The 12,168-nt window shown below is 44.8% G+C and overlaps 1 protein-coding gene across 1 annotated transcript; it reads left to right on the top strand.

The window, feature by feature from the left end:
• The first annotated feature begins 3,854 nt into the window (after positions 1–3,854).
• Positions 3,855–8,749, top strand: b9d2 (B9 domain containing 2). The gene has a single exon (XM_084310501.1). It carries the CDS (start codon positions 3,858–3,860, stop codon positions 4,383–4,385), a length of 528 nt encoding a protein of 175 aa, XP_084166627.1. The 5' UTR covers positions 3,855–3,857; the 3' UTR covers positions 4,386–8,749.
• The last annotated feature ends 3,419 nt before the right edge of the window (positions 8,750–12,168 follow it).

Raw genomic sequence — 12,168 nt, 5'->3', positions numbered from 1 at the left:
AATAAATAATAATAAAAAAACAAGTAATAAACAGATTAAAAAACAAACAAGCAGGAGTAGAAGGATGAAGTGTAAACGTATGTATTCCTACCCCCTTGATTGATTGATTGATTGATTGATTGATTGATTGATTGATTGAAAACTTTATTAACAGATTGCAGAATGGGTACAATACAGTACGGCTCAATACACACAATTGTTAAGGGGATGCAGACCAGAGAAAGACTTTCGTCTTGTTTACATCAGGGTCCCCCATTTTCAATTCATCATAACATATAATGACATACATGACATACTAGACAGTATTCAGTATACCTTCACACTCTATTATCTTATGCAACTCATATTCACTCCACAAACTGAAATAGCACCGGACATCCTCCCATTCCTAACTGCAACCATCAACTCCTCACTCAACTCGGGGGTGGTCACCTCCCTAAAACAAGCCAGAGTCACGCCCCTCATAAAAAAACCAACCCTGAACCCCACAGTCATAGGCAACTATTGTCCTGTCTCTCTTCTCTCCTTCCTTTCTAAAACACTTGAACGTGCTGTATCCAACCAACTTACTGCTTATCTCTTACAGAATGACCTCCTAGACCCTAATCAGTCTGGCTTCCGGACTGGCCACTCCACAGAAACGGCCCTCATTGCGGTCACAGAGGCACTTCACTTAGCAAAAGCGAAAGGCCTCTCCTCTGTCCTGATTCTCCTAGATCTATCTGCAGCCTTCGACACAGTCAACCATCAGATCCTCCTCGCGGCCCTCGCAGGAATGAGAGTGGCTGGATCTGCGCTGACACAACAGTCTCCTTGCACCCCCCGCCCCCCCCCCCCCCCCCCCCCCCACACAACATTAAGGGATAGTGCAATTATATTTTATACCCCCCTGTTTTATTAATGTTATTTATGCCCCACCCCTGTTTTTATATTTAATACTGTGTTTAGGACTGTTTTTATTTTTTTACTAGAACCTATAGGGTTGCATTTTTTAATTTCGTTGTAACAATTGTAACAATGACAATAAAGATCTATTCTATTCTATTCTGACATGGCTGACATCATACCTCAATGACCGCTCCTACCAAGTGTCATGGAGAGGGACTCTGTCGGCCATCCGCCCCCTGCGGACGGGTGTCCCCCAGGGCTCGGTCCTAGGACCCCTTCTCTTCTCCCTCTACACTAAATCACTGGGTAACATTATCACGTCTCATGGCTTCTCATATTGTTATGCCGATGATACTCAACTCTTCCTCTCCTTCCCTCCCTCAGATATCCACGTCTCTGAGCGGATCTCGGCCTGTCTGTCCGACATCTCCGCCTGGATGACGACCAACCACCTCAAACTGAACCTAAGCAAAACAGAATTGCTCCACCTGCCGGCCAAATCCTCCCCCCTGACCGACCTCTCCATCACAGTCGAGAATGCAGCTGTGACCGCATCCCCGACCGCCAAGAACATTGGTGTTGTCCTCGACGACCAGTTGAACTTCTCTGCTCACATCGCAGCGACAACCAGAACCTGCAGATTCCTCCTGAGCAACGTCAGAAGGATCCGCCCCTTCCTGACAAAAGAAGCCACCCAACTCCTCATCCAATCAACAGTCATCTCCCGCCTCGACTACTGCAACGCACTGCTAGCCGGCCTCCCGGCCACTGCCACCAAGCCTTTTCAACTCATTCAAAACGCAGCGGCCCGCCTGATCTCAAACCTACCAAAGTCGGCCCATGTCACCCCACTTCTTAGGGACCTGCACTGGCTCTCCATTGCTGCACGTATCCGCTTCAAGGCCCTCGACCTAGCATACCGTGCAGCAAAGGGAACCGCTCCCGCCTACCTCCGGTCAATGGTCTCTAACTACACACCCTCAAGACCCCTACGCGCTGCATCTTCTGGCTGCCTCAGACCTACTCCTATCCAAGCTCCCGGAGGGTCATCAAAGAGAAGCCGCCTATTCTCAGTCCTTGCCCCACAATGGTGGAATGAACTACCCACCCCAGTTAGGACAGCCGAATCCCATCCAATATTTTGCCGTCGACTAAAGACGCACTTCTTCAACCATTATCTGAAATAATAATAAAAAAATTAAAAAAAAATCTAACCCTAACTAACCTTACTGTCATGCACTTGTCCTAATAAACTAACCTACACTGTAACACGCAACACTTTGATGAATATTGTTACTCGGGGCGGCTAGGTGGTGCAGTGGGCAAGGCGCTCACCACCAATGCAGGAGACGCTGGGTTCGAGCCCAGCTCCCCGCATTGCATTCAGCTTTGCTGGTCGTTCATACTAATACATTTGGCAGTATTAGGGGGTGGGAAGCTGATGGGTGGGGATCGGACGTTGTGGACAGCGACTCCTACAGGTCGGTTGGTGCGCCTGCGCAGTAGAATCAGGAAGTGACGGGGGGCGGCGTCCCTCCAAAGCGCAGACCCCCGACGCTGAAAGATCGCGCTGTGCAGGTGAAAAGATGCGACGGCTGCTACCTCGAGTACCGGAGGGGACTCGTGCAATGTATGGCTTCGTCCACATTACAGCCGGCTTGTGGGAGGCATGGCCAAACAGCGTTCGAGACAGGGGAGGGTAGAATTGGACGATACGAAATTGGGATGGGAGAAAAATAGAAAATGGGAGAAAAAGTTGATAAAAAAATGAATATTGTTACTCAGCTGATAGAGTTGTACCCTTCCTGATGACCTGTCGTACAGAACTTGTAAGTCGCTTTGGATAAAAGCGTCAGCTAAATGACTAAATGTAAATGTATGTAAATGTAAATATACATACATTGTTGAATGAACAGCCTGTTTCTTGAAGTTAGACTCTCCTCTAAATTGAACATTTTGTCGTAGAGACTTGCGGGTTGTACTATTGTACTCAGTAGGGATATCCTCTTTCATTGGTCTATATTGACCACATCCTTAGGCCGCGCCCCCTTTTTGTATCTTTTGAACCAGTTGTCATAGAGACAATACAGACCCTCTCCCATTGGCCGGCGGTGCACAGGCATCACCCACACTTTCACAATTTCCCTGTGCGGAATTGTCTATTTTTTGTCTATTTGTCTAATTGTCTGTTTTCTTTATTTACATTTTTTAATTAAAAACGAAGGTTCGAACGTCCGTTCGAAGAACCCTGACGAAGTTTGAATCCCAAAAACAGGCTTCGGGGACAGCCTTACCAAACATATTATTTATATTATTCAAATGGCACTCAAACATGTTCCGTTGTGATGTCACAGTATGATGTGTGATGTCATAATAGAACATTCTAGATTACATTTGTGATGTCACAGTATGATGTCATAATAAAACATTCTAGAACATTTGTGATGTCACAGTATGATGTCATAATCAAACATTCTAGAACATTTGTGTATCTATTCAACAATTATCTCAGAAGATCTCATTGTGCATCTTGAAACAGTACTGAACAGATCTAGACTAAACAACATAGATTGAAGCCTGCATTTCTCAACCAGGGTGCCTTGCCTACCGTTTTGCTGTGGAAAGAGACAATACATAGACAATACAGACCCTCTCCCATTGGCCAGTGGTGCACAGGCATCACCCATACTTTCCCCACGCGGAATTGTCTAGTTTTTTTTTTATTATTATTTATTTTCAATTTATGTTCGAAATAAATAAACGCATTCATTCAAGATATCAAGCCTCGCCGGATCTCACAGCTGTGCCCGCACAGTGCAATACTCCAATTCAGCCATTGGGTGGGTGGCGCTGCTGAGCGGCCCTGAGAGCGCCGCTGGCTCTGCGGCTCTGCAGCTGCATACTATTGTCCTACCGCTCCAGCAAGATACGGTCGGTTGTGTTGCTAAGGGAACGGGACGCTGTATAACATGGCGGAGCTGCATATTATCGGGCAGATAGTGGGGGGCAGCGGCTTTCCTCACAACAGCCTCTTCTGTAAATGGGGGGTCCATACAGGCGGTGGTTGGCGGCTCCTCTCCGGGCTGAAGGAGGGCACGACTCAGGTGGACATCCCGCAGACCGGAGACATGGCCTACTGGAGCCACCCCATCGACCTGCACTACACCACCAAAGGACTGCAAGGCTGGCCCAAGCTGCACCTCCAGGTCTGGCACCAAGACTCCTTTGGCCGCTGTCAGCTGTCTGGTTACGGCTACTGCCACGTCCCGTCCAGCCCCGGGCACCACCGTGTCCACTGTGCCACCTGGAGACCGCTGGGCTCCTGGCAAGAGCAACTGGCGCAAACGTTTGTTGGCGGAGGTCCCCAACTGCGCACTCCGGACCTCATTTACTCCGGAGCGGACAGATACAGACTCCACACCGAGGCCATGGGGACAGTGGAGCTACAGCTGGGAGTCATTATGAGACACTTTGATAAATATGGTGTAGAGAGCTAACATGGTCTCATATAGGGGACTTAGACACGACTACACATTGATAAGTTATATATATTTTTATTACTTCTATGTTTTGATAATAGAAATTGTGTAAAAAGGTCCACAGGACATTTGAACAGGTTATTCAAACTATTACAGGGACATTAACCAAACATCTGAGGGAGAGGACATCTCGTGCTGAATAATATATATTTTTTTAAAGGGAGCCCCGCCGGATCTACAAGACTACATTCCACAGCGTGGACGGCGACTTTCCCCCAATGACGCCTCAGCAGACAAACACACGTGAGGCAGAGACGAGAGGAAGCGAACCGAGGGTCGCAACCATGATGACCAACTCGACGCGGGACTCAAACATCTCGACGCCCGATAGCCGGCTGGCTAGCATAGCCAGTTTAAACAACAACCAAGGACCGATGGCATGCTAGCTAACGTTGCTAGCAGAGTCGTCCCAGGACAAAGGATACCCCCATCCCCCCTTCCCTCTCACGGACCAAACATAAACAAAGCCCCCCCCCACCGCAGGACCGGACACAGAAGAGAAAACAAATACTTTATACTTCCAACCTGACGACATCAATCTTATAACCAACACAAATGGACTTCATATATTTCACTTAAATACAAACAGCCTGAGACGTAAACTGGTTGAAATCAGACAATTGTTTTTGAACGGTAAGGCTAACATATTGTGTTTCACAGAAACAAAACTAGACTCATATGTACAGGATCCAGATATTGAAATCGAGAACTATTCAATAGTCAGGAGGGATAGAAATCAGTATGGAGGTGGCGTCTGTGTGTATATTCACAAAGATACCAAATTCATCAACCTTACTGACCTTAACCATGACGAAATTGAAACTTTGGATTGAAATCTTATTTGAAAAGGCGAAATCAGTACTAGTACTAGTAGTAGGCACAATCTATAGACCGCCAGAACACATGATACACTTGATGGGTGTTTAGCTGGGGTGGAGGGCGTAGAAAAGATTATTATTGGGGACTGGAAGTCTGGAACACGGATATGCTACGTAAAGCAGCACCCGTCTTCAAGGCCTTCAGTAGATTTTCTGATCTGCACGGTTTCAGCCAGCTAATCACCCAACCCACAAGGGTATGTGATTCAACACAAACCACCATTGACCTCATTCTGACCTCTGACAAGTCCATGATCTCCAACAAAGGGGCGATAGCATGCGGGTTAAGTGATCATTATATTATGATTTTCTGTACACAAAACAGTCACATCTAGGGACCTCAAAACCTACTCTAGAGAGGCCTTTAACCAAGAACTGTAGAGCATGGACTGGTCAGATGAGCTCAGTGGTACACAGGTTGAAGAAACATGGCTTGGATTCAAAACTAAATTCACAACAATACTTAACAACATGGCACCCCTAAGAACCACCAGGGTTAAAAATCGCGCTGAGCCATGGATGCACACTGAAATACTGACCGCTATGAAAACCAGAGACAGAAAATGCTCTGAACTTCATAAAAGTCAGACAAAGCTTTCCAAAAGCTCAAACAGTGAACTCCAAGCCCACATGGTTGAACTAAAAATTCAAAGAAACAGACTAAGAAATGACGTAAACACCATGATCAAAACTCCAAAAAAATAATTCATCAATGACAACTGAGGAAAACAAAAACAAACCATGTGAACTTTGGAAATTACTCAATAATCAACTAGGCTGCAGTAAAAAACTTAACCAGATTCTCAAACATAAACATAAAGACAGACAACACGCTCATCACAGACAAGCTGGATGTAGCCAATTACTTAAAAATTTTCTTCACAAACATAGCCACAACACTGGAAAACAAACTACCCTCCCACTCAGGGCATTATGGGGTAGAACACATAGTAGCATACTACAAAAACCTAGGGGTCCGCAAAGACGACTTCAAACTGGAAATGGTAACAACAGACGAGGTACTCAAAAAACTGAGCGCCATCCAACCTAACAAGGCCACTGGCCATGACAACATCCCCTCCAAATTCCTCGAGACTCAGCAGCCGCCATCACCCGTCATCACACATAATAAACCTCTCCATAAAACAGGGACACGTCCCCAAGGACTTCAAAATAGCGAGAGTGACCCCTCTGCACAAAAAGAGCAGCAAATTAGACCCAGGCAACTACCGCCCTGTTTCTATTCTTACCTCCATCTCGAAAGGCATGGAAAAAATAGTCTACGAACAGGTCGAAAAGTACCTAGCGGAAAAAATATCAAATCTACGAATTCCAATCTGGCTTCAGAACATCCCACTCCACTGACACATGCCTTCTCTATTTGAACGACCACATCAAACAAGAGGTGGACGCGGGCAAATACTGCGGCATGGTCCTGCTGGACCTACAAAAGGCCTTCGACACTGTCAATCACTCCATTCTGATTGACAAGCTAAAAGCTATTGGTTTTGATAGTTTATCAGTGAGCTGGATGCAATCCTACCTTGAGGGGAGAGAACAGATGGTGGAGGTAAACGGTACTCTATCCCCCCTCCTCACAGTGAGCTGTGGTGTTCCACAAGGAAGCTTACTAAGACCGCTACTGTTCCTAATTTATGCAAATGACATGTCGTCAGCTTGTGACTGCAACTTGTTCTTGTTCGCGGACGACTCAGCCCTGCTGGTCTCTGACAAGAACAAGTTACAGGTTGAAAAAACCCTCAGCTCAGAACTCGGCAGAATCTGCACCTGGCTCGCTGATAACAAACTATCATTACACCTGGGTAAAACCGAGTCCATTCTCTTCGGATCAAATAACAAACTCAGCAAGACCGACGGCTTCTCAGTTACAGTGGGTGACAATATTGTCACAGGGAAAGATGAAATTACATACCTAGGGTCCATCCTAGAGGCAAATCTTTCCTGTGACAAAATGGATCCAAGGTAATAAAAAAAGTCAACCAACAAACTAGATTCTTGTACCGGATCTCCTCTCTGGTAAACAAGAATACCCAGAAGACTCTGGCAGGAGCACTCATTCAAGGGTACTATGACTATGCTTGCACCTCATGGTACCAAAGCACCTCAAAGGCGCTAAAAACAAGATTACAAACATCACAAAACAAACTGGTCAGACTACTACTTGAGTAAACTTGACCTTACTCCTAGAACCCACCTCACCCCTGCCCACTTTGACTACCTAGGATGGCTTAGAGTAGACGACAGACTAGTACAGCAACTTGCAATGGGCCTGGTCTACAAGATACACTATACGACTAAGGTACCACATGTCAAAATACTTCCCAAAGGTCAGTGAATACCACGACCACAACACCAGAGGAAGCTCAACAAATCATGTTAAACCCAGATTCGTCTCAAACAAGGGACTAAACACGTTTCGCAATTATGCCACATCAATGTGGAACGCCTTACCCAAAGCTGTAAAGGAATGTGAATCCCTACCCACATTCAAAACCGCTCTAAAAGAGCACCTACGGGAGGCTGCAATTCAAACCCCCCCACCCCCTCCTAATACAGTCTCCTCCCCACTGTATGTATATATTCTCTCCCCACTGTATGTATATTTCTCTCCCACCCACCCCCTCCTAATGTAGTCTCCTCCCCACTGTATGTATATTTCTCTCCCACCCCATCATATGTATATATACTCTGTCAGGATCTATGGGTAACAGTACTGTATATTTGCATATCATATGTCACAAATGTAACAGTACTATATACCTGTATGTCATGTATGTCCCTATGCCATAAATGTCATGTCATGCATGTCATAAATGTCACTATGAATTGAAAATGGGGGACCCTGATGTAAACAAGACAAACGTCTTTCTCTGGTCTGCATCCCCTTAACAATTGTGTGTATTGAGCCGTACTGTATTGTATCCCTTCTGCAATCTGTTAATAAAGTTTTCATTCATTAATCTTCTGCTGCTTCCAGTCATCCGGTCTCTGTACTCTCACTGCACTGTTATCATTGTATCGATGGGTTCTTATAGTCTTAAATTCACATTGACTAATAAAGGGAAGTATTACATTGTCTGTTAAGTAATTCTGTTTGAAACGGTCTTAAATATGTATATTGAATGTTGTAAACAGTATCCAAAATGAATGCTGTTAAAAAAAAAGATTGAGCCCTTGGCAGGTGAGACAAAGTTAATTTCAGACCTTGGCTGTAGACTATTGTAGTGATTAATATCATTAAGGACATGTTTCACATTAATAAACACATTTTGACAAATGTTCCTTAACTCAACCATTTACTATACATTTTCCTTACGGATCATTTTGAACTAACAATATGCATATTTACTCAGAAGATAATACCTATATTTTCACATTTGGTGCTCATTTCAATTGTAAAATTGGCCTTGAATTTAATTAAACAATGGCATAATTTTTTTTATTAAATTGAACTTGGCGATACATGTAGACATCCACCCTATTCTGAAACTAAAGCTGCTGAGAGTGCATCATTGTCACCAAGACAACTTCTTGTACAATTCCTTGCATGTGGCAAACAATTTTCTAATTAAGATTCTTATGCCTACATGTCTGGCTGGGTAATCAACTTCTAGTAAGGGAAACATATGAAAATCTGCAAACTAAATCCTTACCAATCAATGTCTTCACTAATGTGTTTGTAAATGTGTGTAGTAAGATGTATTAAAAAGTTGAAGTTCAAATCCTGTATGTTTTTTCGTAATAACTGCTCAAAGTTGAGGTACCGAATACCGATTTTCGAAAAATCTAAAATGTTCTGTTTGGCCTTGGGTAACTTGTGAGGGGTCAAACTAGGGTTTTTTCATGATTCTGAGTTTATTGCAATCATGTATTTTTCACTAAAATCATTCCTTGGTTGAAAAAAGGCCACGCCCACTCTTATATTTAAATTAGAAAGTAGCTTTATTTGTAGTTACAAGTGCTGATCACTTCAGGAGTCAATCTCTTGAGTCTTCTCCAGACTCACCACCATCATGACCACAATTCTTGCATGAAATTCCTTTACAGACTCCACATGCTGAGATGCACTTAACGCCATTCCTCTTGCAGCTGCACCGCCGGTTGCTGCAATCTCTGTTACAGTTGCAGCTTGTGAACTGCAGTAGCTCTTCAGGAGCCATGGGGTCTAGTGTTGGGACTGGCTCATAGCCATGTACACCTAATGTTCATCCATAGTCACTGGGGTTCAGAGACATACTCTGCAGAAGGATCCAGTCCTGGGTTTGGAGATAGGCACAGAGAGAATGCTGTGCAGCTGCACCCTCTGTTGGAGGTAGAGTTTCTGGTTTGATCAGCCCTGCCGCTGCCTTCCGTGAGAACATGTTGTGTCTAATTTCACCCAAAGCAATACCTGGTGCATGCTAAATGTATTGGAAGATGGTAGTACCAGCCTGTATCACTGCATCCTTGGTAGCTTGTGTGTCAAGGAAGATGTCCATGTGTTCATCAATGTCCCCTGCACAGAACCTGCAAAGAAAATGCACTTTGAGATTTGTTTCAAATATAAAGTGAAATAGAAAAAATAATACATTATTACCTTATAAGGTTGTTTTCCCATGGCCAGCTATTGCAGACACCGTATCACAACTAGTGAAGGTGTGACAAAAGAGCAGGTAGCATCTCTTTCTTTCAGAGAGAGCTTCGCGGATCCTTCTGACATCATAAGAGAGCCCTTTGATGTTGTGAAGAAGAGTGGATGGTTGGTGCTTGGTATATGGTGTACTAGCATCACCAGCACATCTGCATCTTCTGCCCGCACCTGAAAATAGAACAAGATATGCAAAGCGTGTTGCACTATACAAAACCAGATACAACTATTCAAGTTTGAATACTCAAGAGTGAATACTTTTGTTTCCAAAGTAATTGCAGTTTATAAAAATAAAATAGGCTACCTACACAAATGCTACTAACCTCAACTGTCATATGTAGCAGTGGCCAATGCCTCTCTCACAATCGAAGTGTCAGCATCATTGTCACACTGCTCCACTGTGATGTTATGTTTTCTGAATGTTGAAGAGAGGAGGTGGATTATCTCACTCTTGTTATTGGTGTTGTCCAGAAACGTTGCTCTTGTCCAGTCTATCATATCCGGTTGAATCTGGAGATCACAGCATGACTTCTTAGTGCACCGGATGTGGTCATGATCTTTTGGTGATCGGCTGTAGTCAAAGACCACAATGATCTTCTGAGAGCGGCGGCTGGGTGATCTCTTGTGCTCCTGAATCCTGTTGAGAAAGACACAAGCAACTCCTTGTCTCGATCGGGGTCAAATGGGTTGTTCTCCTCAAACCATTGGAGGGCAAGTTCAATTGCTTCAGCATCTCTCTTCATCTGTGTTTTGCCAAGGTCTCTGTGGAGCGGAGCATGTTTCTTGACACTTTCGTCCATGCGCTGGTTGACATTGGAGAAGTGACTGAGGGTGAGCACCCAGCACTTGTGACCAGAATCACTGTGTCTCATCCTCCCTCTGCTCAGTCCACCTTCTGACTTGGCTGCCTTCATCAATGTCTGCTCGATACAGATGTCACACCAGGTGCCAGACCAATCATGGCTGGAGTAACAGACAACGTGGTTTCCAAGGGCAGTGAAACTTTCAAATGTCTCCTTGTAAGCAGGCAAAGTTTCGAGTTGCTTCAGTTGACAGTACAGCCGTGGCATATTGCTGATGCCCTGCAGCCGCAAAGATGTCCAGCATCCTGCTAACAATGCAGCACAGGTGGTTGTTGTGATCTGCAAGCCGCTCAGTTCTGATGAAGATCTTGATCACATCTACCATGTAGTGGTACTGCACCCAGAGAGCAGGCGTTCTTCCTCCTTCAGCAAGGTTTCTTCAAACCGCTGTTCAAACAGTGTGTCTGGCTCCCATCTTCCCATCAGCTACCTTCTCCATGAAAGTCCTCATTTCACCAAGTTCCTCCTCGGTGAAGGCATGTTTCATGATGTGCTGATAGATGGCTGCATCGATGAGGAGGTGAGCACGGATTGCCTTGTCAAAACATCCTCCATCCAAGATGTGGTTGGCTGTCGTACTCCCTGGATAGATCAGCTGGATCAGCTCCAGTAGTCCAGAATCCTCCATGATGTTTCCAATGGATCCAAGGTAGGACTTCAGCAGGTGAAATCCACCCAACCTCTGAATGATAGGTAGATTTGTCTGTTTTATGATGTCCACAGCCTTCAGTCAGATCGGAAGATCGAATGTCACTATAGTGACTCTGTCTGCAGAGAGCCGCGTGCACTCTTTGAGAGTGGTGAAGATGGTGTTGAGGTCATTAGGGTCACCTTCAATGATTGGGAGGAAGTTGTGTGCGCTGCTTGACATCATCTGCATGGATACTCTTCATCCAGCCATTCCAGTTGGAGTCTGGGAACTCAGGATCCTGGGCTTTGATCACCCACCCTGCTGCCCAGAGTGTATCGCCCGGAGTAGTGACATGAAATATTCCAAGTAAAAAATGTAGATACTACTTACATATCAGGCGTAAAAAAAAGTCTGTCCATGATCAAATGAAGGTTGCAAATGGCTTCAGCATGTTAACTCTAAACGCCCTCACTCTGAATGCCAACCAACTAGCAATTACCACTAAACAATAAGTCCTAAAAGGGCAAATAGTAAAATAATCAAACATTTTTATGCTAGCAGTGGAAAGGCATTGTGGGGGGGTGGGGGGGGGCAGAGCGGGCAAGGTGGGCGTGGCCGTTTTTCCACAAATGAATGATTTTAGTGAAAAATAAATGATTGCAATCAACTCAGAATCATGAAAAAACCCTATTTTGACCCCTCACAAGTTACCCAAGGCCAA

This window comes from Notolepis coatsorum (genome assembly GCF_963971535.1).
Source record: "Notolepis coatsorum genome assembly, chromosome: 3".
Taxonomy (NCBI): Eukaryota; Metazoa; Chordata; class Actinopteri; order Aulopiformes; family Paralepididae; genus Notolepis; species Notolepis coatsorum.
The sequence above is the reverse complement of the archived record's forward strand: the minus strand, read 5'-3'. Positions and strand labels throughout refer to the sequence as shown.

Bases quoted from the DNA above. Each gene is read 5' to 3' on its own strand.
- b9d2 (XM_084310501.1), top strand. From the start codon at position 3,858: ATGGCGGAGCTGCATATTATCGGGCAGATAGTGGGGGGCAGCGGCTTT.